This window comes from Passer domesticus, chromosome 24 (assembly GCF_036417665.1).
Source record: "Passer domesticus isolate bPasDom1 chromosome 24, bPasDom1.hap1, whole genome shotgun sequence".
In the NCBI taxonomy this organism is placed as follows: domain Eukaryota; kingdom Metazoa; phylum Chordata; class Aves; order Passeriformes; family Passeridae; genus Passer; species Passer domesticus.
This window is the reverse complement of record NC_087497.1, coordinates 1,582,313-1,609,131: the sequence shown is the minus strand read 5'-3', so window position 1 is coordinate 1,609,131 and position 26,819 is coordinate 1,582,313. Positions and strand designations below refer to the sequence as shown.

At 58.9% G+C, this 26,819-nt stretch overlaps 1 protein-coding gene across 1 annotated transcript in view; it reads left to right on the top strand.

The window, feature by feature from the left end:
* The window catches only part of NKAIN1 (sodium/potassium transporting ATPase interacting 1), a 32,646-nt gene extending 7,655 nt beyond the window's left edge, over positions 1-24,991 (top strand). The window contains exons 2-7 of the mRNA XM_064398349.1: positions 15,234-15,371; positions 15,900-15,980; positions 17,495-17,692; positions 18,365-18,425; positions 20,651-20,732; positions 23,274-24,991. Of these exons, the coding sequence (XP_064254419.1) occupies positions 15,234-15,371; positions 15,900-15,980; positions 17,495-17,692; positions 18,365-18,425; positions 20,651-20,732; positions 23,274-23,283 (570 nt within the window). The 3' untranslated portion in view covers positions 23,284-24,991. The remainder of the gene's footprint in view (positions 1-15,233; positions 15,372-15,899; positions 15,981-17,494; positions 17,693-18,364; positions 18,426-20,650; positions 20,733-23,273) is intronic.
* Positions 24,992-26,819: the final 1,828 nt, after the last annotated feature.

Below are 26,819 nucleotides of genomic sequence, written 5' to 3'. Positions count from 1 at the left end.
TCGGGGTGCTGCAGCCATGGCCTGGGGGTGTCCCCGCCTTTGGAAAGGGGCAGGGATCAAACCCCACAAACCCCACAAACCCCCAGGTCCTGCCTGCTTTAACGGCCTGCTGGGGGTGCAGGTGGTTCTGAATCCATCTCTGCCGGCCTGGGTGAGCAGTGCCGAGGCTGGGAACCTTCCCAGCCCCATCCCGGTGCTCCAGGCTGTGTCCCCACCCCTCCTCCTCCTGGGACGCCCCGGCATGTCCCTGTCCCTGTCCCCACAGCAGCCAGCGTGGCTGGAATTGCTGGACACTGAGGGTTGAGTTGGGAGAGAAGATTCTTCCCAAATCCTGGGGGATGCTTGGAACAGCTCAGAATGGCCCCCTTGGCACTGATTTTCCCCCCTTTCCCCCATTTGAAAGCAGCTGTTTATTTAAATTTCCAAAATTCGTACGTAACAGGCTGGAAAAGTGGGAATGCAAAGCGGGCAGAGGGCAGCCCAGGCTGTGTTTAACCAGGACATTAAACCCCGAGGGGTTTTTAACGAGATTCATAAGAGCTCCCATGTGCTTGGGGGAAATTCCCCCTCCTTGGGGTCTCATCTGTGGTAGAAGGAGATTTTGGGGGGACAAAAACAATGGCCCAGGTGGTGCCTGGGGGCAGTGGCACAGGATGTGACCCCCTCTGCCCCCACGGGGTCACGTTATTTAATGGGTGTGCAGGATGGGAGGTGCTGTGGGACCTGCCTCGGGTGCTGGTTCCCTGCTCACCCTCAGGCCATTCCCTGCTCACCCTCAGGATCATTCCCTGCTCACCCTCAGGGTCATTCCCTGCCCACCCTCAGGGTCATTCCCTGCTCACCCTCAGGATCTTCCCTTCTCATCTTCAGGATCATTCCCTGCTCACCCTCAGGGTGTTCCCTGCCCACCCTCAGGGTCATTCCCTGCCCACCCTCAGGGTCATTCCCTGCCCACCCTCAGGATCATTCCCTGCCCACCCTCAGGGTGTTCCCTGCTCACCCTCAGGGTGTTCCCTGCCCACCCTCAGGGTCATTCCCTGCTCACCCTCAGGGTCATTCCCTGCTCACCCTCAGGATCATTCCCTGCCCACCCTCAGGGCCATTCCCTGCCCACCCTCGGGGTGTTCTCTGCCACCCTCAGGGATCAGCTCCTGCAGGGAGGGGGGCTCAGCACATCCCAGCAGCTGCAGGAGATGGGGAGCAGGAGCTGCAGGGAGGGAGGGAGTGGTGCAGGAGGGCATGGGGGGTTTGGGGTGCCCGGTGTGAGCTGGGACCCCCGAGCTGAGCTGGGCCGGCAGGATGGGCTGGGATCCCCCCAGAGGCGATTTCTGCCACCCGGGTGCCACCTCCTGGCTCTGTCCTGGCAGAGGGCATCTGTGTCCTGGGCGGGCTGCGGGGGGTCCTGGGGTACCCAGGGGCTGGCGGTGACAATGGCACTGCAAAGCCTGGCTGTGTCCTGTCACCCTTTGTCACCCTTTGTCACCCTCCCTGCCCACACCGGCTCTGCCTGGCCTCGGTCACAGCTGTGCTGTCACACACGGGGGACAGCTCGGGGCTGCCCTGCTGCTCGGCTCGCAGGCTAATTACCTTGATTAGGGCTAATTAGCACCCTGGGGCACTGTGGTCTCTTCCCACGGCCGGATCGATAGCGAGGCCCTTTCCCAGCACGGATGTGTGTCCTGGAACCCCGGGAATGTGGCACCAGGGAGCTGAGAGGAGCCCGAGCAGGGCAGATTTGCCTCCCCTGGCCTCGTGCTGGGGCAGGAAAACGTGGAACCTTCGGTGGATGGGATTTGGGAAAGCATGGGGCCATTGGGGTGACCTCAGTGACTGTCCCAGTTTGGGAATTGGGGCTGCAGGGATCTGTGGGAATGTCACTGGAGCGGTGTCACTCCCCCTGGACACACTCACGTCACCCCACAGGGACTCGCAGGTACAAACCCCGAGTGGGAAATGTCCCAGGGGAGGGCAGGGGACAAAGCTCAGGGTGGGAGCTGAGGGTGCCTGGGGTGGGAGTGTGGGAGTGGAGGGTGCTGGGTCATGGGGAGGATGCTCAGGTGGGAATCAGGGATGCTCAGGGTGCTTGAGGTGCTTGGGGTGGGAATGCAGAGTGGAGGGTGCTTGGAGTGGTTGGGTGAGCATGGAGGGTGCTCAGAGTGGGAGCTGAGGGTACTTGTGATGAGTGAAGGCTGCTCGGGGTGATGCTCAGAGTGGGGCTGGAGGGTTCTTGGAATGCAGGAGCTCATGGGAGCCCCAGGGAAGCCCTGCCCGTGCTCTAATTCCGTGCAGGCACAGCTCGGATTAATGGTGGTGCTCAGGCACTGCCTGCAAGTGTCACGCTGAGAGTCCTTGTCCCACCCTCCCGGGCTCTCTGCCCCTCCTCTCCACCCCCCTGGATCTCAGCAGTGCTGACAGCCGTGGCTGTGGGGTCCAGCTGGGTCCCCCCGCCCCGATTTGTGTCCCCCACCCCCGAGAAAGGACCCAGGTCCCCCCCGTGGGTGCAGCAGCTGGGCCCGGGGTCGGCAGCTTTGCTCAAACCTTTGCAGGCTCAGATTTGTGTTTTCTCTGCATTTCCCTGCCCTGCTTTGGCTCAGGAACCAGCCCCGTCCCTCTCACCCACCCTGGGGACACCTGGCATCTCCATCTGTGCCTGCGGGACCCCCTCAGCTCGTGTCCCCTGCTGTCCCCTCCCCTTGCAGGGGACCGCCGCTTGCCAATCCGCCCCGGCAGCTTTGGGAGCCCTCGGGCGGCTCCGTCCTTCCCCGGCCCTGGTCTGCAGCGCCTGGCACCGTTCTCCCTCGGCCCGGGGGTGCGGCCACAGCCAGAGCCCTGGGAGGGGCTGGTGGCACAGGGCTGGTGGCACAGGGCTGGCACCGAGTCCCCGTGGCCCTGTGGGGACTGCTGGGGTGGTCACAGAGCAGCTGGGGGTGTGCCCAGGGCTGGAGGTGGCACCTGTGGGTGGCATCCCGTGACCATTGAGTGGTGATGGGCAGCCCTGGGGCCGTGGGTGCCACCGCCAGGCTTGGGTGGGGACATCCAGGGGACAATGCTGGGAGTTGGGACTGGGCGTGGGAGTCCCCGGGGCTGGGGGTCCCTGTGCCCACCCTGGCTGTGCCACAATCCCCTCCAGCTCCAGCCCTGCCACTGCCTGTGGTCACCTGGGGACACCCGGGGTGTCCCCCTGTCCCCCTGGGAGGGACACAGGGCACAGTCTGGAGCGATGGGAATTTCAGGGTTGTGTTTATTCCCTGTTTTGTTCCCTCCTGGGATTTGCCTCGTGGGTTGGATTCGCTGGCTCCCCCAGGGACTCCATTTAGCAGCACAGCCTGGTGCTGCTGTGGCCAGGAAACACCCACGGGGGGTGGGCTGTTACAAGTTTTATTTCTATTTTTTAGATCTTTTCCCACCCCAAAGCTCAGCAGTTGTGGGGTTGTGGCCTGTGGAGAGGTGCAGGTCCCCCAGTGCCTCTGGGGGTGGGGATATCCCTGTCGCATTCCCATCCTCCCAGGGCTTCATCCCACCTGGGTTCAGGCTGCTGCTCCTGAGCCCAGCCTGGGGCTGATCCTGGGGCTGATCCTGGTCCAGCACCACCAGGAGCTGTGGGTATCTGGGGAATTTGGGGTGACTTTGGGGCGTCTGCCTGGGGCTCTGGTGGTGTCAGGAGCTGTATTTAGGGACACCCTCACCCATTTGGGGCTGGTTTATGCCCCACTGGTGCAGGTTCTCTCCATCATCCATCCAGGACGTGGGTGCTGCCCCCAGCTTTGGCACCCTCAGGCCCCAACCCCAAACTTTTGGGTGCACCCACAGCAGGAATGAGAATTTCCACCTCAAAATGTGGGGGCAAGTCCCAGCCCAGCAGCACCCACGGCCTGGACACTGGGCTGATGCTCCCACCACCTTTTGGGGTCCCCCTGTGCCTCCTTCCATGGGCAATGGTGCTCTGGGCTGTCCCCATGTCCCCTGCCCCTTCTCTCCTCCGTGAGGGGGATGCCGACCCCATTAATGACCCCAGCCCCCTAATGACCCCATCCCCCACTTCGCAGCAGCCCCAGGCCCTAATTATTTTTAATCCAGCCCTCCCCCAGAGGGAGCTGTGTGGTGTCAGGGTCGGTCCCGCGGGTAGGTGCCACTTCCCAGACAAAGCAAACCCGGCCCTAACAAAGGGCCGTGAATTAAACATGGGGCGAGGGCTCGCAATTAACGCCCCCTCGTTAGCGGGGTCCAGCCCGTGCTGCTGCTGGGCTGGGTTCTCCCGAAATATTTTCATATGGAAAACCTCACCCCCCCGTGGGTACATCCAGGAGGGGATGGGGTGGGACAGCGCCCGTCACCCAGCTGGCAAAGCCGTGCCAGCAGGAAAAACAGGTCTGGGGGGAAAATCCCAGATTGCCCAGGGTGGGGATGGACTCGCATCCCTGCTGGGCTCGGGATGTCACCTGTCACGACATCCCGCTGTCACGTCTTGTCCTTAAGGCATGCAGCGGAGTGGAGCGGGGACGGGATGGATCCAGCCCCGGAGCTGCTCATCCGCGACCCCCACCCAAGAAAGGGGCTGGGAAACCCATCCCAAACCCCTCCCGCGGGGGTGGGATGGAAGGGGGGCGAAGCAATTAATAATAGCAATTTGTGCGGCTGTTCAAGGAGTCTCTAATGAGCTCCCGAGCTGCCGATGGCTGCGGTTGATGACCCGCCCCTGGCCGCGGCACCCGCGCCGCACATCCTGCCCGGAGAAACGGGAACGGGAGCGTGGGATCCGCCCAGAGGGATCCTGGGATCCACAACACAGGGATTGTGGGATCCACAGCACAGGGATACTGGGATCCACAGCACAGGGATTGTGGGATCTACAATGAAGGGTTTGTGGGATCCACAGTGAAGGGATCCTGGGATCCACCCAGAGGGATCCTGGGATCCACAACACAGGGATTGTGGGATCAACAGCGAAGGGATCCTGGGATCCACAGCACAGGGATCCTGGGATCCGCCCAGAGGGATCCTGGGATCCACAGCACAGGGATTGTGGAATCGACAGTGGAGAGATTGTGGGATCCACAGTGGAGGGATCCTGGGATCCACAGTGGAGGGATCTTGGGATCCACAGCACAGGGATCCTGGGATCCATAACACAGGGATTGTGGGATCTACAGTGAAAGGTTTGTGGGATCCACAGTGAAGGGACCCTGGGATCCACAGCACAGGGATTGTGGGATCCACCCAGAGGGATCCTGGGATGCACAACACCGGGATTGTGAGATCTACAGTGAATGGATTGTGGGATCCACAGTGAAGGGATCCCAGGATCCACCCAGAGGGATCCTGGGATCTACAGGGAAGGGATTGTGGGATCCACAGCAAAGTGAAGGGATGATTGGGATCCACAGCACAGGGATCCTGGCATATACAGCACAGGGATTGTGGGATCCGCAGTGAAGGGATCATGGGATCTACAGCAGAGGGATCATTGGGTTCCCCAGCACAGGGATGATTGGGATCTACAGCAGAGGTGTCATTAGGACCAAGAGCACAGGGATCATCGGGATCAGCACCACTGGCCCCTTCGCTGGAGGGGTTACTCCAAACATTCTGGGTTTATTAGGACAGTGCTTCCCTTTGGGTGCCTCTCCAGCTCCCGTGGCCCTGGGATGCAGGTGGAGGGTGGTGGGAATGGCTGGATGCTCTGGCCCTGCCTGGAGCACAGTCCCGCTGCCAGGGCAGAGGGGCTGCACCCTCACCCCTGGAGCAGTGACAGGGATCGGGGTTTTAGGAAGAATGTTGATGGGATTGTTATTGAATTCCTCAATGGATACTGAGATGTCCTGGGCAGATTTTTGCACCCCAAAAAGCTCCTTGAGGGCTCAGGGAACATCCCAGCCCCTTCTCTGCCATTCACCTCCCACCCTCCAACCATTTCCTTACGGCCCATGGGAATTGATATCCCAGCACCTCCTCCTTACAAGGTGCTCATCCAGCCAGGAGGAGACCCCAAACCCTCCAGGTCCCATTACTCAATGGAGAAATAAGAATAAATCTCCAATTCTCCAAGAAATTCTCACCCATGGTGGGGGTGCTCCCACATTTAAGCCCAAGATCCCCCATATTTAACATACAAATCCCCCAAATTTAAACCACAGGTTTCCCATATTTAAGCCCAAACTCTCCCAAATTTAAGCCCCCAAATCCCCATATTTAAAATAGAAATCCTCCAGATTTAAACCAAAGGTTTCCCATATTTAAGCCAAACTGTCCCATATTTAAGCCCCAAATTCTCCAGATATAAGCCTAAACTCTCCCAAATTCAAGCACAAAAATCCACCAGATCCAAGAGCAAGATCCCCAAATTCCAGCCCCAACTCCCCCAAGATTTAAGCCCAAGATGGGAGTGGGCAGTGGGGGTGGTGCCCCTCGCCCGGAGTCGCGGGTGCCCGTGGGTTGTGGAATTACCCCGAGGAGAGGGAATCCCACCGGGGCCATCCCATAAATCCCATTTGCGCCGGCAGCTCCCACCTCGCCGGGCGGGCGAATCCCTCAGACCTGCGTGGTTTGATCCGGGCTTTTAAAGCTAAAAAAAAAAAAATTGGATAAACGCTGGAAGAAACACCCACACCCGCCGGGCTGGGTGGGCGCGCACGGGAACCACCTCCAGATGTCCGCTCATCCCTCCAGGATGTGGGAGCGTCCCCTCCTCCTCCAAAACAATCCCAGAAAAATCAATATTTTGGGAGCCGTTTCGCCTCCCCACCGGCTGCCGCCGGCTGCTCCTTTGGCGGCGCCAGCGCTCGCGGGGATTATTTTTGCTGCCCGGCTCATTAACGGGGCTGTTACCAGGCAGATTTCCTCAGCCGAGCTTCTCCTTCGCAGCCCGCGGGCCGTGGGAGGAGGGAATGCCGGTTTCCATAGCGATGCGCTTGGCTTTAATCAGGGCTCTTCCCTGGGAGAATTGATTACGGAAAGTGGCGCTAAATAAGTCAGACAACTGGATTTTTTTTTTTAATATATATCTATAATATTCATTTTTTCCTCTCCTCTATCGGATTATATTAACAATGTCTTTGAGGCATCGGTTGAGATTTGGGGAAAAACACCTCTGGCTTCTCCCAGATGTCAGGATAAAGAACAGAACCGGGAGAATTAGCATGGAAATTGCCTGCGGCTTGATCCGTGTCCACCGCGGGCTGCTGGGGCATCTCCTCCGGCATCCATCCTGCCCCGTCCTGCTCGGATTTGGCAAATTTTTGGAGCAGATTGTCCCGTTCCTTTGCTTTTCCCTCCCAGTTCCCCTCCCACATCATCCCCAGCCTTTGTCTGTGCCTCATTCCCGGAATTTGTGATTTAGGGAGTCAGGCTCCCCACATATCTCCTGGATTCCCATTTTATTCACTCTGGCCGTGCAGTGCTGCAAAGTTAAACCCAAGATTCCCAAATTTGAGCCCAAGGTCCACCATATTTAAACCCCAAATCCCCCAAATTTAAGCCCAAGTTCCCCTGAATATAAGGACAAAATCCCCCAAAGTTAAATCCAAGATTCCCAAATTTGAGCCCAAGATGCTCCATATTTAAGCTCCAAATCCCCCAAATTTGACGGAAAAATACCCCAAGGTTAAACCCAAGTTTCTGAAATTTGAGCCCAAGATCCCCCATATTTAATCCCCAAATCCCCCAAATTTAAGTCCAAGATCCCCCAAATATAAGGACAAAATTCCCCAAATTTAAACTCAAGATCTCCAAAATTAAAGCACAAAACTCCCTAAATTTAAACCCCAAATCCATCAGATCTAAGACCAAGATCCCCAAATCCAAACCCTAAACCCAGATCAAAGCACAAACTGTCTTAAATCTTAGATCCCAAAATTAAGCCCCAGCTCCCCCAGATCTCAGCCAACGATTCCCCAAATTTAAACCCAAAACATCCCAAATTTAAGCCCTAGTTTTCTCAGACCTGGGCCCAAGATCTGTCAGGTTTAAACCCACATTTCATCCCCAAACCCACAGATTAAAACTCAACATCCCCCAGGTTTCCTCCCTGAGTGATTCCCCATTTGCTTGTGGGTATTTTTTAGGAATTTCCCCTCCATTTTAATTAACACTCCACCTCTCAGTGGCTTCTGCTGGGACTGTCCAAGAGGATTCATGCCTGATTGAGGTCCTGGATTAATCCCGATTTTCTTTATGGGGCTCAGGTTTGGGGGCTGATGTCCCTGGGCATGACAAATTCCTGCAAGGCTGAGCCGGGGCTCAGGGATCCGCCTTGGATGGGACAGGGATTTGTTTATTTGCTGTGGGATGGGATGGGATGGGATGGGATGGGATGGGATGGGATGGGATGGGATGGGATGGGATGGATGGGATGGGATGGATGGGATGGGATGGGATGGATGGGATGGATGGGGCATGCGGGATGCATAGAATGGATGGAGTGGGATTGGGAATGGATGGGATATAGTGGGATATGTGGGATGCATAGAATGGATGGAATGGGATGGGATTGGCATGAATGGAATTGGGAATGGACGAGTGGTATGGGATACAATGGGATATGATAGGTTACGATGGGATGCAGTGGAATACAATGGGGTACAATGGAATACAGTGGGATGGGATGGGGTGGGATGGGGTGGGATGGGATGGGATGGGATGGGATGGGATGGGATGGGATGGGATGGGATGGGATGGCTGAGAGGACAGCAGGCTCTCTGGCCACCCCAGAGGTGCCAGCCCGGCTCCCATGGGCTTGGAGCAGCTCCCAGCTTGGTGTTCCCAAGGCACAGCCTTTCTCCAGGGCTGGAGCTTCCCTGCACTCCGCCGTGCCTCAGTTTCCCTGAGGACCTGCTCCATGGAGCTGCTTCCCCTGGCCAGGAGAGCAGATGCTGAGCAGGAATAGGCCATTTTCCAGGGAAGCTGAGGCACAGCTGGGCAGGCTCACCACCAGTGACCTCAGCCTCACTGGAACGCTGGGTCCAGCTGTGGTCACAGCCCCGTGCCTCAGTTTCCCGCCTGGGCTGTTCCCACTGCATCCCCCTCTCGAGGGACACTCCGGCACCCTGGCACCCCCTCCCACAAGTGCCACCACCCCGTGTCCCCCCACCAGGGCACCCTGGGCTGGCCGAGGTCGCTGCAAGGTGACGCTGGGGGATGCTGAGCACAGCCCGGGAGGGACGGGACCATCCCGGCTCCCTCCTGCGGGAGCAGCAGCAGTTCCGAGGGGATGGAGCCATTCCCCGCGGGAACACCCAGCTGCTGTGCGGGAGGGCAGGGAATTGAGCTGCTTCGATCGCCTCGGCTTTCCCTCGGCGTGGAAAAGTTTCCTGGCTGGGAGGCAGGAGGGGAAAGGGATCTCACGGCAGCGTTTGTGGGATGCTGCCAGCAGGAGCCGGGGCGTCGTGCTAAAGCTCAGCGAGATAGAAACGAGATATTGTGTCAGAGTTAAGGAGATATTTTATCAGAGGCAGCTCAGTTAGACCAGCCTGCTCCTGGGGAAATCGGGAATTTGTGTTTTCAGGGAAAAAAGCCCAAAAACAATCACAATTCCCGAGGTTCTTTTGGGAATATTGGAGCCAAATGCACCCAGACCCCACAGTTTTGGGGCTGATGGGGCTCAGGGCTTTGTTTTAGGGGTGGAAATGAGGAGGAGCTTCCCCCTGGGTGAGAATCATCGGGAGGTGGTCATGGAGCATCCCCTCTCTATGTGGGAACTCCAAATTCCCTGGATTTCAGCGTTCCCAGCATCTCAAGCACCGTGAAGGTTTGGGGGGGGATGTCTCTCTGTGCCGTGCCTCAGTTTCCCTTTCCTGTGGTGGAGCCAGAACAGGATGGGCCAGGTTTGATCAGCTGCATTTAGGGATAATAATAATAATAACAGTAACAACAACAACAACAACAACAACAACAATAATAATAATAATAATAATAATAATAATGGCCATTAGCCCTCCCAAGGCTGCATTTCCCAGCCCTCCCTGATGGAACCTCAGGGATGGACGGAGCCAGGGGCACGGATGTGGGAGCAGGGCTTGGAGGGCACCCAAGGGATGGCACGCTGGGGTCCCCAGGGGGTCCCAGGGGTGGGGACACCCCCAGGGGCGCATCCCATGGAGCAGATTCCATCGGGATCCCGGGGTGTCCGGACAGGCGCATCCAGCCGGGGCTGCGTTCCCATGGCAACGCCGCCGGATGCGGGGAAATGAAATAACTGGGAAAGGGGAGGGGGGATCGGATGGGAGAGAGGAGGGGAAGCCGTGGGGTGCTGAGGGGCCCTGGCACACCCCAAGTGTCCCCAGTGCCACATCCCGGGCACCAGGGATGCTCCAGCCACGCCTTGGGAGCTCCCACCCTGGGGGGTTCAAAGGGGCCCCAAAACCTGCAGGTCCACCAGGGACTGTCCCAGCTGGGCAAGGACCCGATTTGTGTCTCTTTCACCCCAGTTTCTGCCCCTGCATCGGGGCCTCTTCCCAGCTGGGGCCGCATCCTGCTCATCCCCACCCAGTGCTGGAGAGGGATCGGCGCCTTTCATTTCTTTCCGTCTGTGATTTTATGAAGGTTTTTGGAGATGGAAGTAGGTCAGGAACTTGTTTCCAAGTCATTAAATGAAGTCCCTGGGTTCACAGCGGGGTTTGCACCTCCCTAATAACCAACCGCACTCTCCTCTCATTTAAATCGCGGCCGATTCGGGGTGGAGCAGCTTCCACAGCTCCTGGGGCTCCTCATGGGCAAGGGAAGGTGTTGGCAGAGCCAAAATGCCCTAAACTGCCTCAAAATGAGGGGCTGGGGGAGGGGTGAGCCTGCTAGGGAGTCAGGGTGGGGATGGGGGGTCCTGGAGCACCTTTGGGGTGGGACTGGGCTGGAGCTCCAGGGATGCTCCTTCAGCCCCGGGGAGCGCAGAGCTCAGCCCGAGGTGCAGATGCTGCTGCGGGGCTGAGGAGCAGCAGGGAGCCAGGAGCAGCATCCTTCCTGTTCCAGGACCCTGCCCAGCGCCAGCTCCAGGTCCTGACTGCTCCAGGAAAGAGAGAGAAGGCTCCAGGGAGAGCTCAGAGCCCTGGCAGGGCCTGAAGGGGCTCCAGGAGAGCTGCAGAGGGACTGGGGACAAGGATGGAGGGACAGGACACAGGCAATGGCTGCCACTGCCAGAGGGCAGCCATGGATGGGATCTTGGGAATTGGGAATTGTTCCCTGGCAGGGTGGGGAGGGGCTGGGCTGGAATTGCCAGAGCAGCTGTGGCTGCCCCTGGATCCCTGGCAGTGCCCAAGGCCAGGCTGGAGCACCTGGGACAGTGGGAGGTGTCCCTGCCGTGGGAATGGGTTGGGATTTAAGGTCATTTAAGGTCCTTTCCAACCCAAACCATTCTGGGATTCTCTGGTTCCAGGAGGAGCTGCTGGGGAGGAAAGTTCCTGCTTTCCAAGGGTGCTGGGTCTGGGGTGTTCACCCAGCACTCCCCCCTCGCAGTCGGATTTCCAAGCTCAGTTTCTGAGCTGTGGTGGGGAAGGGGCTCCCTGGTGTCCCTGCCATGCTCCCGGCACAGCCAGAGCAGGATCGAGCTCTCCCACCCTCCTTGTGGGGATTAAGGACTGGGAAAGCTTGGAACGATGGGATGGGTTTGAAAGAAGGTGAGGGCGCCAAAACCGACGGCTGATTCAGGGACAGAGGAACTCCTTCCCTCTTAAATTTGGTGCCAGCACGCTGGAAAAATCCCATTTTCCTCCACCTCTCCCTCCCTGGTGCCATCTCCCTGAGCCCCGGCTGACTTGTGTCCCCACGGCTGTCCCCTCGGGGCACTGCCCTCCCCTCACTGATGGGGCTCGGCCCCTCCCGCTCCCGTTTCCCGGTGCAAACAAATCCCTTTCAGGCTGGGATGAGCGGGACCAGCGCCCGCCCCCAGCTGATTGCCGTGATTTGCTGCAGAGATCGATGAACTCGTGAGTGTTTAATTAAGAGGGAGCCCTAAAACTCGTTGCATTGATCAGCCACAGGTTTATCTTAATTAGCAGTGGGAGGGCGTTTGCTGGGGCTGGGAGGAGAGCGGTGTGTGGATGGGGCTGGGGGTGCTGGGAGCAGAGGGAATTCCCATTCCAGGGGCAGAGAGGATGCTCTGAGCCCACGGAACAATTTTGGCTCTGTTGGATGCTGCTGGGAAGTTGCTTGGGATGACGCTGAGCCCCGGAGCCAGGGCTGCTGTCACCGAGGGGCTGGGGGTCCCGGAGGTCCCTCCCAGGGACATTTTACCCCCACAGGATCGGGGCGATGCTCCGGGGGCTGGAGCAGCCCGAGGAGCAGCAATTCCCTAGGCAGGGGCACCAAACCTGGACTCTCCTCTGGAGGCTGTGCCTCAGTTTCCCCACTCGTGACACACGTGGGGCTGCCCTTGGGATGCCCTTGGGTGCCCTTGGTGGGCACTGAGAGCCAGGGAGCTGCAGCCACGCTCCCTTTGTGAGTCTCTGTTTGTCCCTTAACCTTAACCTGCATCTCACGAGGATGGAAAATCCAAGATCTGCTCTTCCCACAGAGGAAAAGAGCTGGAACAGCACCCAGGGAGCAGGACTGCACCTGCTGGGGTGGCTCAGCAGAGCTTTGTGATGCAGTTGGCAGCCCCTAATTAGCTCATCCATGGGGAAATTGGGGTGTTTATCCCGAACCCTGCCTCTTTGGGATGGAGAAGAATTTGCTTCAAGCAGGGTCTTCCCAGCTCCTCCTCTTTCAGGCTGGAATTAAGGAGCCACACGGGTGTGATCCCTTCACTCAGGGATCCCTCAGAGGCTCTCCCCAGCCCCATCCCTCGGCTGGGAGCATCCCTGGCACCCAGAGCTGCCATCCCTCGGCTGGGAGCATCCCTGGCACCCAGAGCTGCCATCCCTCGGCTGGGAGCATCCCTGGTGCCCAGAGCTGCCATCCCTCAGCTGGGAGCACCCCTGGTGCCCAGAGCTGCCATCCCTCGGCTGGGAGCATCCCTGGTGCCCAGAGCTGCCATCCCTCAGCTGGGAGCATCCCTGGTGCCCAGAGCTGCCATCCCTCGGCTGGGAGCATCCCTGGTGCCCAGAGCTGCCATCCCTCAGCTGGGAGCACCCCTGGTGCCCAGAGCTGCCATCCCTCGGCTGGGAGCATCCCTGGTGCCCAGAGCTGCCATCCCTCGGCTGGGAGCATCCCTGGTGCCCAGAGCTGCCATCCAGCTCCTGTTAAGCAGCTCCACTGACAGCCCCAGACGGATGGGGGGCCATAAACCCCGAGCAGTGTGCTCCCTGTATCATTTATTATTTACATTCCTCAATTGAGGAGATTTACAGCCCGGCTGTGAGCATTTCCAGGGGCTGTTTCCTCAGAGAGCTGAACAAGCAGGGAAGTGAATTCAGTGTCAGTGCAAACAGCCTTGTCCCAGCCCCACAGACCTGCTCCAAGGGTTTGCGTTGCCTTTAATTAAAATCAGGGTCCTGCTGGCACCGATCCAGCAGAGCCTACCCCAGGGGTAGGGTAGGGGGTGGGATATCACAGCCCTAGAGTGGAGCTGGGCTGGAATCTGTGGGAATTAGAGCCCTCACAAAGGAAAGTCAATGAGTATTTGGAGTTTGGTGAATGGGGAAACTGAGGCACGGCTGGTGAACATCCTGTGGAAAAACTCAGGCAAGCACTTTCCCCACCTCGTTAATTCTCTCCTGTAATCAGGGCTCACTATCCCAGCCTGGGATGATGCCTGGGACCCCATGGGTTCTCCCCTGATTCCAGATCCCTTAGGGAGCTGCTGGAGAATGGAGGGGGGATGCAAACCCCTTTTTCCTGTGGTTTTCAGGATGAACTTCCCCTTTTTCAGGCAGAAAACTGGGGAATGGTGCTGTGAGGAGAACAGGGGGCCCTGAAGCTCTCAGGGTGAATCTGGGGCACCTCAAAGAGTGGTGGGACAGGGCTGAGTAAGACAAATGGAAAAAAAATTCGAGTTTTCCAGGCTGTTGCTGACCTGTCCTTGCACCTTGTGATGTGCCAGCACCCTCAAGTTCCCTAAAACTCTCTTAAAAGTTCTTTAAAAAAACATGACCTCATCCAGAATTCCCATTTTTTGAATTAAACCCATCACTGAACGTTCCAGCACTCCCACCTCGCATTGCTCACCCTTTCCTTGGAGCTAATCCTGTGATTAGGAGCAGTGGAGCCATAAATAAGTGCTGGGATCAGGGCTGGATCCCCTCAGCTGCCAGCCCTGCTGGGGGATTTACCCACCTGCAGCATGGCCTCGTTTGTGGATCAGAGATGGTAACAGCCATCAGAGCCCCATGGATCTACTGATGATGGGCTGGAAATCAAAACACGGGAGCTGGAGGCTTTTCCCACCATAAATCATCCTCTGGGATGAGTTTTCAGCAGTGCCCGAGCTCTGAGTGCTGGGGCAGTGAGGCACAGAGGGTGCTGCGGGGTCACATCTCCTTGGGTTCCTCTTTTAGCTCCAAATATCCCAAATAACCCCAGTCCTGCTGGCCAAGGCACCACACGGACATTCCAGCCTACTGCAGCCCATTATCCCTGGAATTCCCAGTGGTTGTCTTGGTTTGAACAGCCAGGTGTCTGCTGAGGAAGGCAAGATCCTCCCCTGAAATGGAAAATGCAAACCCCCTCCCTCCAAATTGCTATAAATTTTAAATTAAGGGGCTCTCAGGCAAAAAAAATATAGGAGCAGGAATAACAGTTCTTTAATAGAGAAGAAAATAAAAAGATAAAATAAACAATGCAGTGAACCAAACCAGCACTGACAGTCAGACACAGCCTGACACCCTGTGGGTCAGGGTGCTGGCACAGTCCCATTGGAATTGTGGCTCAGCCCTCCTGCAGTGCCAGGGGTGGTTCTGCTGGAGCAGGATCCTGGACAAGGGGGGAGTCTTCCTCTGCAGCTCCAGGGGAAGGGGCAGCTGCTGCTCCTCTGGGAATCCAGTGCAGAAGCCGTGCTGGTGCTGCAGAATCTCAGATTCTATCCGGGCAGGAATGCTTGACTCCTCCCCTGGGCTCACATCTCCCATGGATGCTGCAGTTCTTATCAGCCCTGCAGGGACATTCCACAGCCTGTGATCAGCAGATGTCCCTGGAGGGAGGAGTGGGTGTGGAAGAGATAAGGAAAACTGCCCAATGAACAGAGACAGCTGCCATGCAGATGGGAAATGGAACACAGCTGGCTTGGCAATCCAGGACAGATTCCCAGCTGTTCCTTGCCCTCAGCACCCGGGGGTGCCCGGCCCTGATCCCTGCCCCTCCCCGCTCTGTTGCAGGTGGCGGCGCTGGAGAGGCAGATCTTTGATTTCCTGGGATACCAGTGGGCCCCCATCCTGGCGAACTTCCTGCACATCATGGCCGTGATTTTGGGTATTTTTGGGACCATCCAGTACAGATCCAGATACCTCATGATGGTAGGTACCACCCTGGGGGTGCAGCAGGCTCAGCCCCAGGCCCCTCCTGTACCCCTGGGGACAGAGCAGCTCTGGCTGCTCCATCCCTGCACGTGCCCAAGGCCAGGCTGGACACGGCTTGGAGTGGGATTTGGGAGGTGTCCCTGCCATGGCAGGGGTGGGAATTAGAGCCCTCACATGGGAAATTCAGTGAGTGTTTGGAGTTTGATGCATGGGGAAACTGAGGCACAGCTGGTGGATGTACTTCCTCGGGAACAACTCAGGCAAGCACCTTCCCCACCTCATTAATTCTCCCCTGCAATTAGGGCTCACTAACGCAGGCTGGGATGATGCCTGGTGCCCGCATGGGTTCTGCCCCGATTAATGAACTTTAAGGTCCCTTCCGCCCCAAACCGGGCTGTGATTTTGATTCTACGATCCCAGCCCGGACCCCCGGGACGCAGCGGGGCTGGAGGGGCTGGAGCGGGACCGGAGGGGCTGGAGCAGGGCCGGAGGGGTGCCCGTGCCCTGACCCCTCTCCTCCCGCAGTACGCGGTGTGGTTGGTGCTGTGGGTCGGCTGGAACGCCTTCATCATCTGCTTCTACCTGGAGGTCGGGCGCCTGTCGCAGGTAACGCTCCCGCCTTCCTCCTCTTCCTCCCTGCATCCTCCTTCCCTCCATCCTTCCCTCCGTCCTGCCCGCCCTTGCGCTCCTCATCCTCCTCCCCTTCCTTCTCCCCCAAAAGTGCCCCCCCAGGGCCCGGGGGATGCCGGGGCTGCCTCCCCGGAGCACGGAATTCCCGTGGGATGGGATGGACAAACCGACAGTGGAGAGAGCGGCCGCCTCCCAACCCGAACTGGATTTCCTTTATCTCCACTGAGGGGATAAAGGAGAGGCGGAGCACCGGGAAGGGGATGAGCAGGACAGGAAAGCTCGGGGCAGGGTCTCTGGCAGAGATGGGGAGGGCAGTGGGGGGGAGGAGGAGACCCCCCTGCTGTGTATTCCCAGTTTTCCCGGGATTCTGGAGCTCACCGGGATCAACATTCCCGGCTTTGGGAGGTCACCGTGCGGCCATGGGGTGAGGATGCGATGGGGCTGTGCCTCCACCACACCCTGGCTGTTAAATGACAGCTTTTACACCAAAAAGAGCAAAACTTCCCGCGGGGATGGGGCAGCACCGGGGGCTCTGAGGGTCCCTGTGCGTCCCTCCCCGGCTCTGGGGGCATCACGGAGGGCTGGGGACAGCCAGCTCCGCTCTCTCCGTGCTGCCCCAGGCAGGGCAAAGCCTTGGGGCTGTTCCATGGCTGGGAACGTCCCCCCGAGCTGCTCCAGGTCATTTGAGGCTCTCCCGGAGCGCTGGGTGCGCAGCAGGATGGGGAGAGGGGGAGGATTCCCTCCCACCGCGGGTTTTTGTGGAAATCCCCGGTGCCCGTCACAGCTCCCCTGTCCCTGTGCCTCAGCCACATCCTCCAGCTCCACAAACCCAAACCCACTCGCTCCCGTTCGGGGTTTTTGCCGCCCCCAGCAGCAACAATCTTTTCATCCCCGATCGGTGATTTCCTGCGGGGGAGGCTCAGCCCCAGCACAGCCGGGGGGCACAGAGGGGCTGGGGGGGCTCTCCGGGGGGTGGGGGCTCCCCAGGGGTACCAGGGGGACCCTCATGGGGTGGAAGGGGCAGCCAGGGGCTGCTGCCTGTCCAAGGCCACCCCACAGCTCCTGGAGAGCCCCAAAGCTTGTAGGGGGCTGGCAATGGGGGGACATGTTCCAAGGGGACCCTGCAAGGCTCCCTGGGAGTGGGATGAGGGCACGGCAGCCCAGGGGAAGCAGCAGGGGCTGCCCTGCATCCCTGGAACACACTGGTGGGGTGCTGCCATGCTCCCATCCTCGGGATGGCAGGAGGCACCATCACAAACACCTTCCCTGCCACTCTGGTGCCCGCTCTGTGACACCCACCCTGTCACCTGGGCATCACCTGGATGTCCACGGTGCCAGCTCGGGAGGAAACCCCAAACCCCCGGGCTGGGGCTCAGGGAGGTGCCCTGCTCTGACCTCAGGGAGCATCCTTGCCTTGGAAAACCCATTTTCTGTGCAACCCTCCTGCAAAGAACCTCGGACCCACCATCCTCCTCCTCCTCCTCCTGCAGGACCGAGACTTCATCATGACCTTCAACACCTCGCTGCACCGCTCGTGGTGGATGGAGAACGGCCCGGGCTGCCTGGTGACGCCGGTGCTCAACTCCAACCTGGCTCCCGAGGATCACCACGTCATCACCGTCAGCGGCTGCCTGCTCGACTACCAGTACATCGAGGTGGTGAGCAGCGCCACGCAGATCTTCCTGGCGGTAAGGGGGCCCCTCCTCACCCTCCATCCCAAACCGGCAGTGGGACAGGCGGGGTGGTGGGGCTGGGGTCAGCAGAGGGCCATGGAGCAGACAGAGCCCTGCCAGCGCCCCAGGGGTGTGTCCCACCCCAAAACTTGTCAGGTCGAGGGCTGGATGCTGCAGGGATGGAGGATCCACTCCTTGGGAATGAGCAGCTGGAATGTGCTGCCCGCCAGGAGGGAGGGTCCCCCCTCGGTGGTGACTGTCACTCCCTATGGGGAGGTGACAGTGGGACACACCTGGAGGCAGAGCTCCCTAGAATGGAGCTTTAAGGGGAATTGGGGTCCCCAAAGGGGCTCCCAGCACTGTGTGGGGCTCAGCACCCTCTGTGGGGTGCCAGCTCCGGCCCCCTTAGAGCCCCCCTTGTGCAGCTGAATCCACCCAACCCTGCTGCACCCCAAACTGCACTGGGATGGACTCTGACTGCTCCCAGTTCACCCCCAGGGCCCCCTGGTCATCCCCAGGGCCCCCAGATCACTCCCAGTGTGCCCGGTTCTCTCCCAGGCCTCCAGCTCACTGCCAGTCTCCCCCCCAGGTCACTCCCAGGCCCCCAGCCGTGCCCCCACTGGCACCGTGCCCGTTGTGCTGCCCATGACCCCATAACCAGCCTCTCCCTGCCCTGTTTTTCCCCAGCTCTTCGGCTTTGTCTACGCCTGCTACGTCAGCAAAGTGTTCCTGGAGGAGGAGGACAGCTGTAAGTGCCTTGGCTGGGGGGACAGGGGCACAGTGTCCTCGGCTGGTGCCACCCTGAGCAGGGTGGCAGCTCCCAGTGGGGTCTGGGGAAGCAATGCCCAGGTTCCAGGCAGCTGAGGAAATCCCTTTAGTTGGGTTTTTGCCCCATTTTCCCATTCCTGGTGAGGCAGAGGTGCTGGGGTGTGATGGGGCCGCTGTCACCTCCCTCTCCCTGTGACAGCCACAGCGACTTGGGGATGCTGTGTCGCCTGGGCTGTGTCCCCACTGCCAGGTTTTCACCCCAAACCAGGGGGAAAACAGCGTTTTAGGCAAAGTGAAGGCTAACTTTATCCAGTCTGGACTGCTCCTCCTGATCCCACCCGATCCCTGCAAACCCCCCTGGGAAGCGCCCCGGCCCCACTGAACCAGGTGGTGGAGGCCGTGGCTGTCCAAGTGCATTAAAAGCTCATCTGCCATTAATTAATTCCCACCAGCTGGCAGATCCCAGCAGGGCTGGGCCACAGGTGTGCTCCTTCCCCAGGACCAGCACTGGGACCAGCCCCGGGACCAGCACTGGGACCAGCACCCCGCACTCCACGGACCCACAGGTGGTCCCAGCCCAGCCCGGGGCTGCAGCACCCCCGTGTTTTCCCTCCTTTTCCATGGAAATAAAACATCTCCGTGGGGAATTGGCCGCTGCCTGGGGGAGCAGCTCCTTTCCAAAGGGTTTATCCAGCGCTGGCGGCTCTGGAGCACATTTGCACTCCCACAAACTCCCGCATCCAACACAATTTTAATATTAATGCTGCCTCAGCCCGGCATGCAAATGCATCTTTTTAATGGAATATCTTATTAGATTTGGAAATGGATGGATAGCGTCAAAATCGAGAGCTGGCAGAATGTTGAGTCGGGAAGGGAAATATTCTGGGAGAGGGGGGCTCTGCCCTGGAGCTCTCAGCCCTGACACCCAGGGACAGCCCACCCCAGTGTGGCATTTGGGGACTTGGGTGGTGCTGGGGATCCTGCAATGTTGGAATTCCCAGCCTGGCTGCACCTGGAGTCCATCCCTGTGCTGGCTGTGCCAGGGAGAGGGGTCAGGTATGGGGAAACACGGGGTGATCTGGGAGAAGCTGGGGCATGTCCACCCACCCAGGGCACCCCCAGGGTACCCGCAGCCCCCCAGAGCTGCCCCGGCACTGCTCAGGATGAGGGGCTGGGCTCTGATCCCCCCGGGAACAGGCTGGGAGCGGGATGAGGCTCCAGGCTGGAACCCCAGCAGTGAAAGCTGATGTATCATGCCTGCAATCCCCCGGGGTGACAGCCCCAAAGAGCACCAGTTCCCCCATACCTCTCCCGAAGTGCCCACGCCGCGGGCAGCGGGGGAATCTCTCAGTCCAGCGGGGCTGTGCCGGATGAGAAGGGAACAGAACCGCGGCCACCGCGGCAGCTGCTCCGGATCCTTCCCCCCGGCGTTTTCCCGGGATGCTGCCACCATCCCGGCCGCTGTTCCCTGGGGTGAAGGCCTGGCCGGGGATGGCCCTGTGCCTCCCTGGATGCTCCATTCCAGGCTGCCCAGAGCGGTCTCCTTCCCTGGGGGTACCCAAAGCTGCATGGACAGAATTCCAAGTGACCCTGCCTGAGCGGGGGTTGGGCTGGGTGACATCAGCGGTCCCTTCTGATCTGATCCAGTTTGTGGTTCTGATTTATTCCCTTGGGAATGCAGCACCGGGATTCCTCGGGATGCTGTGGTGGCTCAGGATCACCGAATCACGGGATGGTTTAGGTGGGAAGGGACCTTAAATCCCACCCATCCCACCCCTGCCATGGCAGGGACACCTCCCACTGTCCCAGGTGCTCCCAGCCCCAGTGTCCAGCCTGGCCTTGGGCACTGCCAGGGATCCAGGGGCAGCCACAGCTGCTCTGGCAATTCCAGCCCAGCCCCTCCCCACCCTGCCAGGGAACAATTCCCAATTCCCAAGATCCCATCCATGGCTGCCCTCTGGCAGTGGCAGCCATTGCCTGTGTCCTGTCCCTCCATCCTTGTCCCCAGTCCCTCTGCAGCTCTCCTGGAGCCCCTTCAGGCCCTGGAGGAGCTCTGAGCACTTCCCAGTCGCACCCTGGGCAGTGGCATTTCCCTGGGGTGTCACGTTCCGCTGGCTGCAGCTGCAGCCCGGGGTGTTCCCCACCCCACGGGGATCTCCCTGCTCCCTTCCCGGCTCACCCCGCTGCTCTCCCGGCTCTCCCCAGTTGATTTCATCGGCGGCTTTGACTCCTACGGGTACCAGGCACCCCAGAAGACGTCGCACCTGCAGCTACAGCCGCTCTACACGTGAGTCCGGGCTGCTCAGTGCCAGGACCCTCGGTGTGCCCACGGCGCTGTCACAGCGCACTTTTGGGGCTGTGCATCCCCCCAAAACCCCGAGGCTGCCCCGGGCGGGGCTGGGCGCTCCGGGAGGATGCTGCTCTCGGTTTGTGTTCGCTGTTTTGTTCTCTGAGCTGCCCCGGCCGGCCCGGGGAGCAGCGGCTCTCCAGATAAGCGCAGCCGACTCCTCCTCGCTCTCCCTTCCCCGCTAAACCGAGCTCGATAAACACTCCAGCGAGATAAGGCTCGCAAATCTAAAGGGATTAACCTCGAGCAGGCTCTGCCCGCTGCCAAAAATTAATTATATTTTAAGCCTTGTATGCAAATTCAAGGGCAGGCGATGCCATTGGGGAGGGAAGGAGGGGCTGGGAGGGGACAAACCCATCTGTGACGCTGCTGGGCCCTCCCTGGGGACACTGATGGGGTGGAGAGGGGCACCCACGGGTGCTGTGCCCCCCTGCACCGGGCTGGTCCTTCCCTGGGAGCCCCCAGCCCCCGGGTGGGGATGGGACACAGGCGGGGACATGGATGGTGGCATTGGCACCCTCCCGGTGCCAGCACCCACATCCTGGGGTTCCTGGGTGTCCTCCCCCACTTGGGGGGACCCAGGAGCGCTGTCCCTCACACAGGATGTCCCCTGTGTCCCTTCAGCCCTGCCTGGGTGGGACTGGGCAAAGCCACCACGGGCAGAGGGACAGGGGAGCCCACCCTGACCCCGGTGTCACCCCCAGGGCACAGGGGGTGCCAGGGGTCAGTGCTGAAAGCTGCAGGATTTGGGAAAATCAGCTGAAAAATGGATTTGAAGTGCTGGGGACAGCAGCTTTAGACACACAGGGGACACAAAAGCTGCTGGCAGAGAAGGCTGGGGCTGTGTCACCAGGTGGGGACACCTGTGCCAGTCCCTGTCCCTGTCCTGGGAGGTTGTCCCCTCCCTGTGCCCTCTGCCAATCCCAGTGTCCCCCTGGCACTGCCCAGCTGCCAGGGACCCGGGCTGGGGTGCTGGTGACACCAGGACACTGTCACCGCCCTGCCAGCTCCCCCTGTCCCCAGCAGCTCATTAATGACCCACTGACTAATTAATGCAGTTGTCATTTCCATGTCCCTCCATCCCCCCCTGTCAGCAGTGGCAGCTCAGGGACGCAGGGGTGCCCCTGTCCCCAAAGGAGGGCACAGGGAGGGGACAGCAGGGTCCCCTCACCAGCGAGGGGACAAACAAGGGCTGGCCCATCTCTGTGGGGTGGGTCACTCGTGTCCCCAGGGTCACTCGTGTCCCCAGGGCCAGCCGGGCTGCAGCAATTACAGCTCATTCTGCAGTTTCTAATTAGCTGTGATTGAATTAATGGCAGCGTGGGGAGGTCCAGGAATAATTACAAGAATAATGGAAATAGTAATAGCATTATTATTAGTAGTATCAGGATTATTATTAGTATTATTAGTGTTATTAGTATCGTTGCTGTTGATAACAATAACAACAACAATAATAAGGAAAACCTGTGATATAACAACAGTTTAATAATTGAAATGAAGAAAAATATAATAACAAGAATAATGGCAGTAGCAATAGTGGTAATAGTTGTAGTAGCAAGTGTATTATTGTTATTAATAAAAATAAAAATAGCAATTACAATAATAGGGAGTACTTGTGGGGTAACAACAGTTTAATAATTGAAGTTAAGAAAAATATAATAACGAGAATAATAGTAGTAGGAGGAGCTGTATTATTATTATTAATAATAAGAAGAAAAATAGCAACAATGATAGAGAAAACCTGTGGGGTAACAACAGTTTAATAACTGAAATTAAAAATACATAATAGCAGGAATAATGTTAATAGTAGCAGTAGTAATAGTTGTAGGAGGAGCTGCATTATTATCAACAAAAATAAAAATAGCAACAAGGAGAGCCTTTGGGTAACAACAGTGTAATAATTGCAATTAAGCACAAGATCCCAAGAAGAATAATAGTACTAGCAATAGGAGCAGTAGCAACTGTATTATTATTAATAATAATAATAACTACAATAAAATTATTAATAATAGCAATTATAACAATGCTGATTATAATAAAAATGAAACCAAAAACCAAAAATAAAAATAAAAATAAAATAGACAGAAGAAGAAGAGAGAGGAACGAGCCCCAAGAGCACAGTGTCCCCGTGTGAGGGGACACCAGCCCTGCTCCCCAGCCGCTCTCTGACATTTTTGGGGGTGGAAGAGAGCAGTGACCCCATGAGAGGTCCCTGTCCCCTCGCTGGCCGCAGCTCTTTGTCCCCACGCGGGGACACGCCGCGGGGTCTCTGCCAACGCCTGCTGTCCCCTCTGTGTCCCCACAACGCGGGGTCTCTCCCAACGCCTGCTGTCCCCTCTGTGTCCCCACCCGCGGGGTCTCTCCCAACGCCTGCTGTCCCCTCTGTGTCCCCACCCGCGGGGTCTCTCCCAACGCCTGCTGTCCCCTCTGTGTCCCCACCCGCGGGGTCTCTCCCAACGCCTGCTGTCCCCTCTCTTCCAGCTCGGGATAACCGGGAGCCGGCGGCGCCAGGACCCCGCGGAGCGCCCACCCCCCGATGCCACCACCCCCGGCGCGACGGGGCCACCAGGGCGAGCGCCCGTCCCCTCCGCGCCCCGGGACAGCCCCCGAGCAGCCGGGAGCCGCGGGGGCTGTGCCACCCCCGGGACCCCCCTGCCCGCGGCGGGGACACGGCGACAGCGCGGAGGTGGCAGCGCTCGCAGGACACCGCTGGATCTGTCCCTCCCAGCCGGGCTTTTCCTTGGAGCAGCGGAGGGGCTTCGGGACAGGCACGGGGACAGGCACCGCCCTGGGGACAGGAGGGGTTGGGACAATTTCCTGAAACTGCGGATCTGCCTCAGACTGGCTCCAAACGTGGGGATTGTGCTCCCGGCAGGAATTCTCCAGCCCCCCATGCTGGGATGAAGCAGCGGGGAAGGGACTCGCTCTGGGATGCTCCGAGGAGCTGGATCCGTCCATCAGCATCGCCTCGAGCCCCAGATCTGGGGACATGGGGGGACAACAGGACCCCGAAATCCCCCTGCACCCCTCCCTGCCAGCGAGGCTGCTGCGGCCCAGCCCCTCCCCAGCCCTTGGAACGGATCTGATGAATGTTTCGGGTTGCTTTGGGATTTTTTCTTTCCAATCATTTCTTTGGGTTTTAATTTAATTTGAAGTGCCTGAGTAGACTCTGGCTGAGCCGGGCCCCCCCAAGGCTGACACCGTGCCTTCAGCAGGGCTGGGGGCTCCTCCCTGGTCCCTTCATCCCGGGGGGCTTGGTGCCAAATTCATCCCTCAGCTCCAGCGGCACCCGGCACGGGGGGAGGGAATTTTGGGGGGTGTGAGGTGGGTTGGGCAGGGATTGCTTTGCAGAAGGAAGATCAGCTGGGAAGGAAAAGCCTTGGAAGGAACTGGAAGGAAAAAAAGAGATTCCTGAAGTGTCCCAGCTCCCCAGAACCTCCTTGCTCTCCTTTCCGTGGGATGTGGCTCCTCCAGGATCCCTGGATCTGCTCACCCTGCACCCCTGGGAGCTGGGGAATTTGGATGGATTTACCTCCCAGCTGTTTCTCCTCCAGTGCCAGGGGAATTTTTTACACCCTGGAATGGTTTCTTGGCCCTTCCCAACATGGAGCCCTGGAAGTGCCAGAGCCTGGAGCTGGGATGGGCTGAGCCCCCGCAGCTCCCTGCCACCTCCAGCCAAGCTGTGAACTCTACAGGCAATAATTTTCCACCCTTTGCCCCTCTTTTTTCCATGGAAAATCGTGGTTTTTTTCAGGCAGTGATCCCCCTCATCCCTCAGAACATATCCCCATCCCCAAGCCCTGGGGCCAGCAGCATCTCTGGGGTTTATTTTCCTCTCCAGGACCAAGGATGCTACACTGAGCTGCTCTGGGATGGGATGGGATGGAGAGGCGCACGCTCCCCTGCTCCCAGCCCTTCCCAAACCCAGCAGGAAGAGCTCACTGGCATTAAAGCTCCTGGGAAGAGCCTCCCCCCCTCCCCTGGGCTCCACAGGAGCTGGGCACGGTGCTCTGGGACCTTGGGTGTTTCTGTTCCGTTGGCTTGGTTTTCTATGAGCCCGTCTTTGTAACGTGAATCGAGGATTTCTTTTCTATTCTGTAATTATAAAAGTCAAAGGAAAGTTTCAGCTGGTGCTGTTCTGCTTCGGGGCACTTCCCTTCCCCGGGCAGTTCAGGTGATTAAAGGGGGTGGTTTTAAAATTTTTTTAAAATTCTTTTTCTCTTTTTCCCTTCCTTAGTACTGCCACCTCTCTCCTCAGGGCTCTGAATGCCCCAGATTTGCCCACCTTATATCATGGAATGGTTTGGATTAGGAAAAATCCAACCCAGTGCCCCCACTACCATGACAGGGACACCTCCCACTGTCCCAGGTGCTCCCAGCCCCAGTGTCCAGCCTGGCCTTGGGCACTGCCAGGGATCCAGGGGCAGCCACAGCTGCTCTGGCAATTCCAGCCCAGCCCCCTCCCCACCCTGCCAGGGAACAATTCCCAATTCCCAAGATCCCATCCATCCCTGCCCTCTGGCAGTGGCAGCCATTCCCTGTGTCCTGTCCCTCCATCCTTGTCCCCAGTCCCTCTGCAGCTCTCCTGGAGCCCTTCAGGCCCTGCCAGGGCTCTGAGCTCTCCCTGGAGCCTTCTCCTCTCCAGGGGAGCACCCCCAGCTCTCCCAGCCTGGCTCCAGAGGGGCTCCAGCCCTGCAGCAGCTCCGGGGGTTCCTCTGGGCTCTCTCCAGCAGCTCCAGGTCCTTGATTTTGGGGGCTCCAGGGCTGGGGACAGCTCTGCAGGTGGGTTCATTCCATGGCCACAGCACTCCAGCATCCCACGGGCCCCCAGCCGGGCCGGAGGAGCGAACCCTTCCCCTGCCCCCACCACGGATCTGCCTCTTCCCAGCCCAGCTCGGCCCAGCCCGGCCCATCCAGGCTCTGCAGCCGGGCCGGGCACCCCGGGACATCCTCCAGAGGAGGCAGAGTTGCAGCTTCGCCCTCCTGGGAAGGGCGGGAGAGCATCAAACTGGCGGCTGGAATAGACTCCGTAAAGTGGTTTTCCATTAAAACCTTTAATTTTGGGACACAACTCCGAGTTTATAACCACAGGTTTGGTTTTAGAGCCACAATCGTTTTTTGAGAGCAGCAGGGGGAATTCTTGGGACGGGGCCAAAGCTGTCCCAAATGTCACCTGTGCCATGTGATGTCCCCACCCCCGCCCCCAGCCGAGCCTGGAGCCGGGTGCAGTGTCCCAAAAAACCATCGGGGCACCCCAGATTTGAAATCCAGTGAGTGTGGGGATTGCATTGACACTCCCAGACACGGGGGAGTCCTGGGGGGGTCGCTCTGAACCCCTCTCACCCTGGTCCCAGCCGGACCCTCCGCACAGCCCAGGTCCCATTCCCACAGTCCCCGTCCCTTCCCCACAGTCCCTGTCCCATTTCTACAGTCCCTGTCCCCTCTCCAAACCTCTGTCCCGTCTCCAAACCCTTGTCCCCTCACACAGACACGGTCCCCTTCCTCCAGCCCCTGTCCCCTCACAAACCCCTGTTCCCTCCTCAGGCCTGTCCCCTCCCCAAACCTGTGTCCCCTCACACAGTCCCTCTCCCCCTCCCCACAGCCCCTGTGCCCTCTCCATACTTCTGTCCCCCTCCCCAAACCCCTGTCCCCTACACACAGCCCCCTTCCCTTCCCTTCCCTTCCCTTCCCTTCCCTTCCCTTCCCTTCCCTTCCCTTCCCTTCCCTTCCCTTCCCTTCCCTTCCCTTCCCTTCCCTTCCCTTCCCTTCCCTTCCCTTCCCTTCCCTTCCCTTCCCTTCCCTTCCCTTCCCTTCCTTCCCTTCCCTTCCCTTCCCTTCCCTTCCCTTCCCTTCCCTTCCTTCCCTTCCCTTCCCTTCCCTTCCCTTCCCTTCCCTTCCCTTCCCCTGTCCCCTCCCAGCGCTGTCCCCTCCCCTGGGGCTCAGCTGTCACTACCGAGTCCGAGCGGTGCCCGGGCCCCGGTGCGGAGCCCCCGTGCCCCGGGAAGGGCAGGCAGAAACACGAGCTGA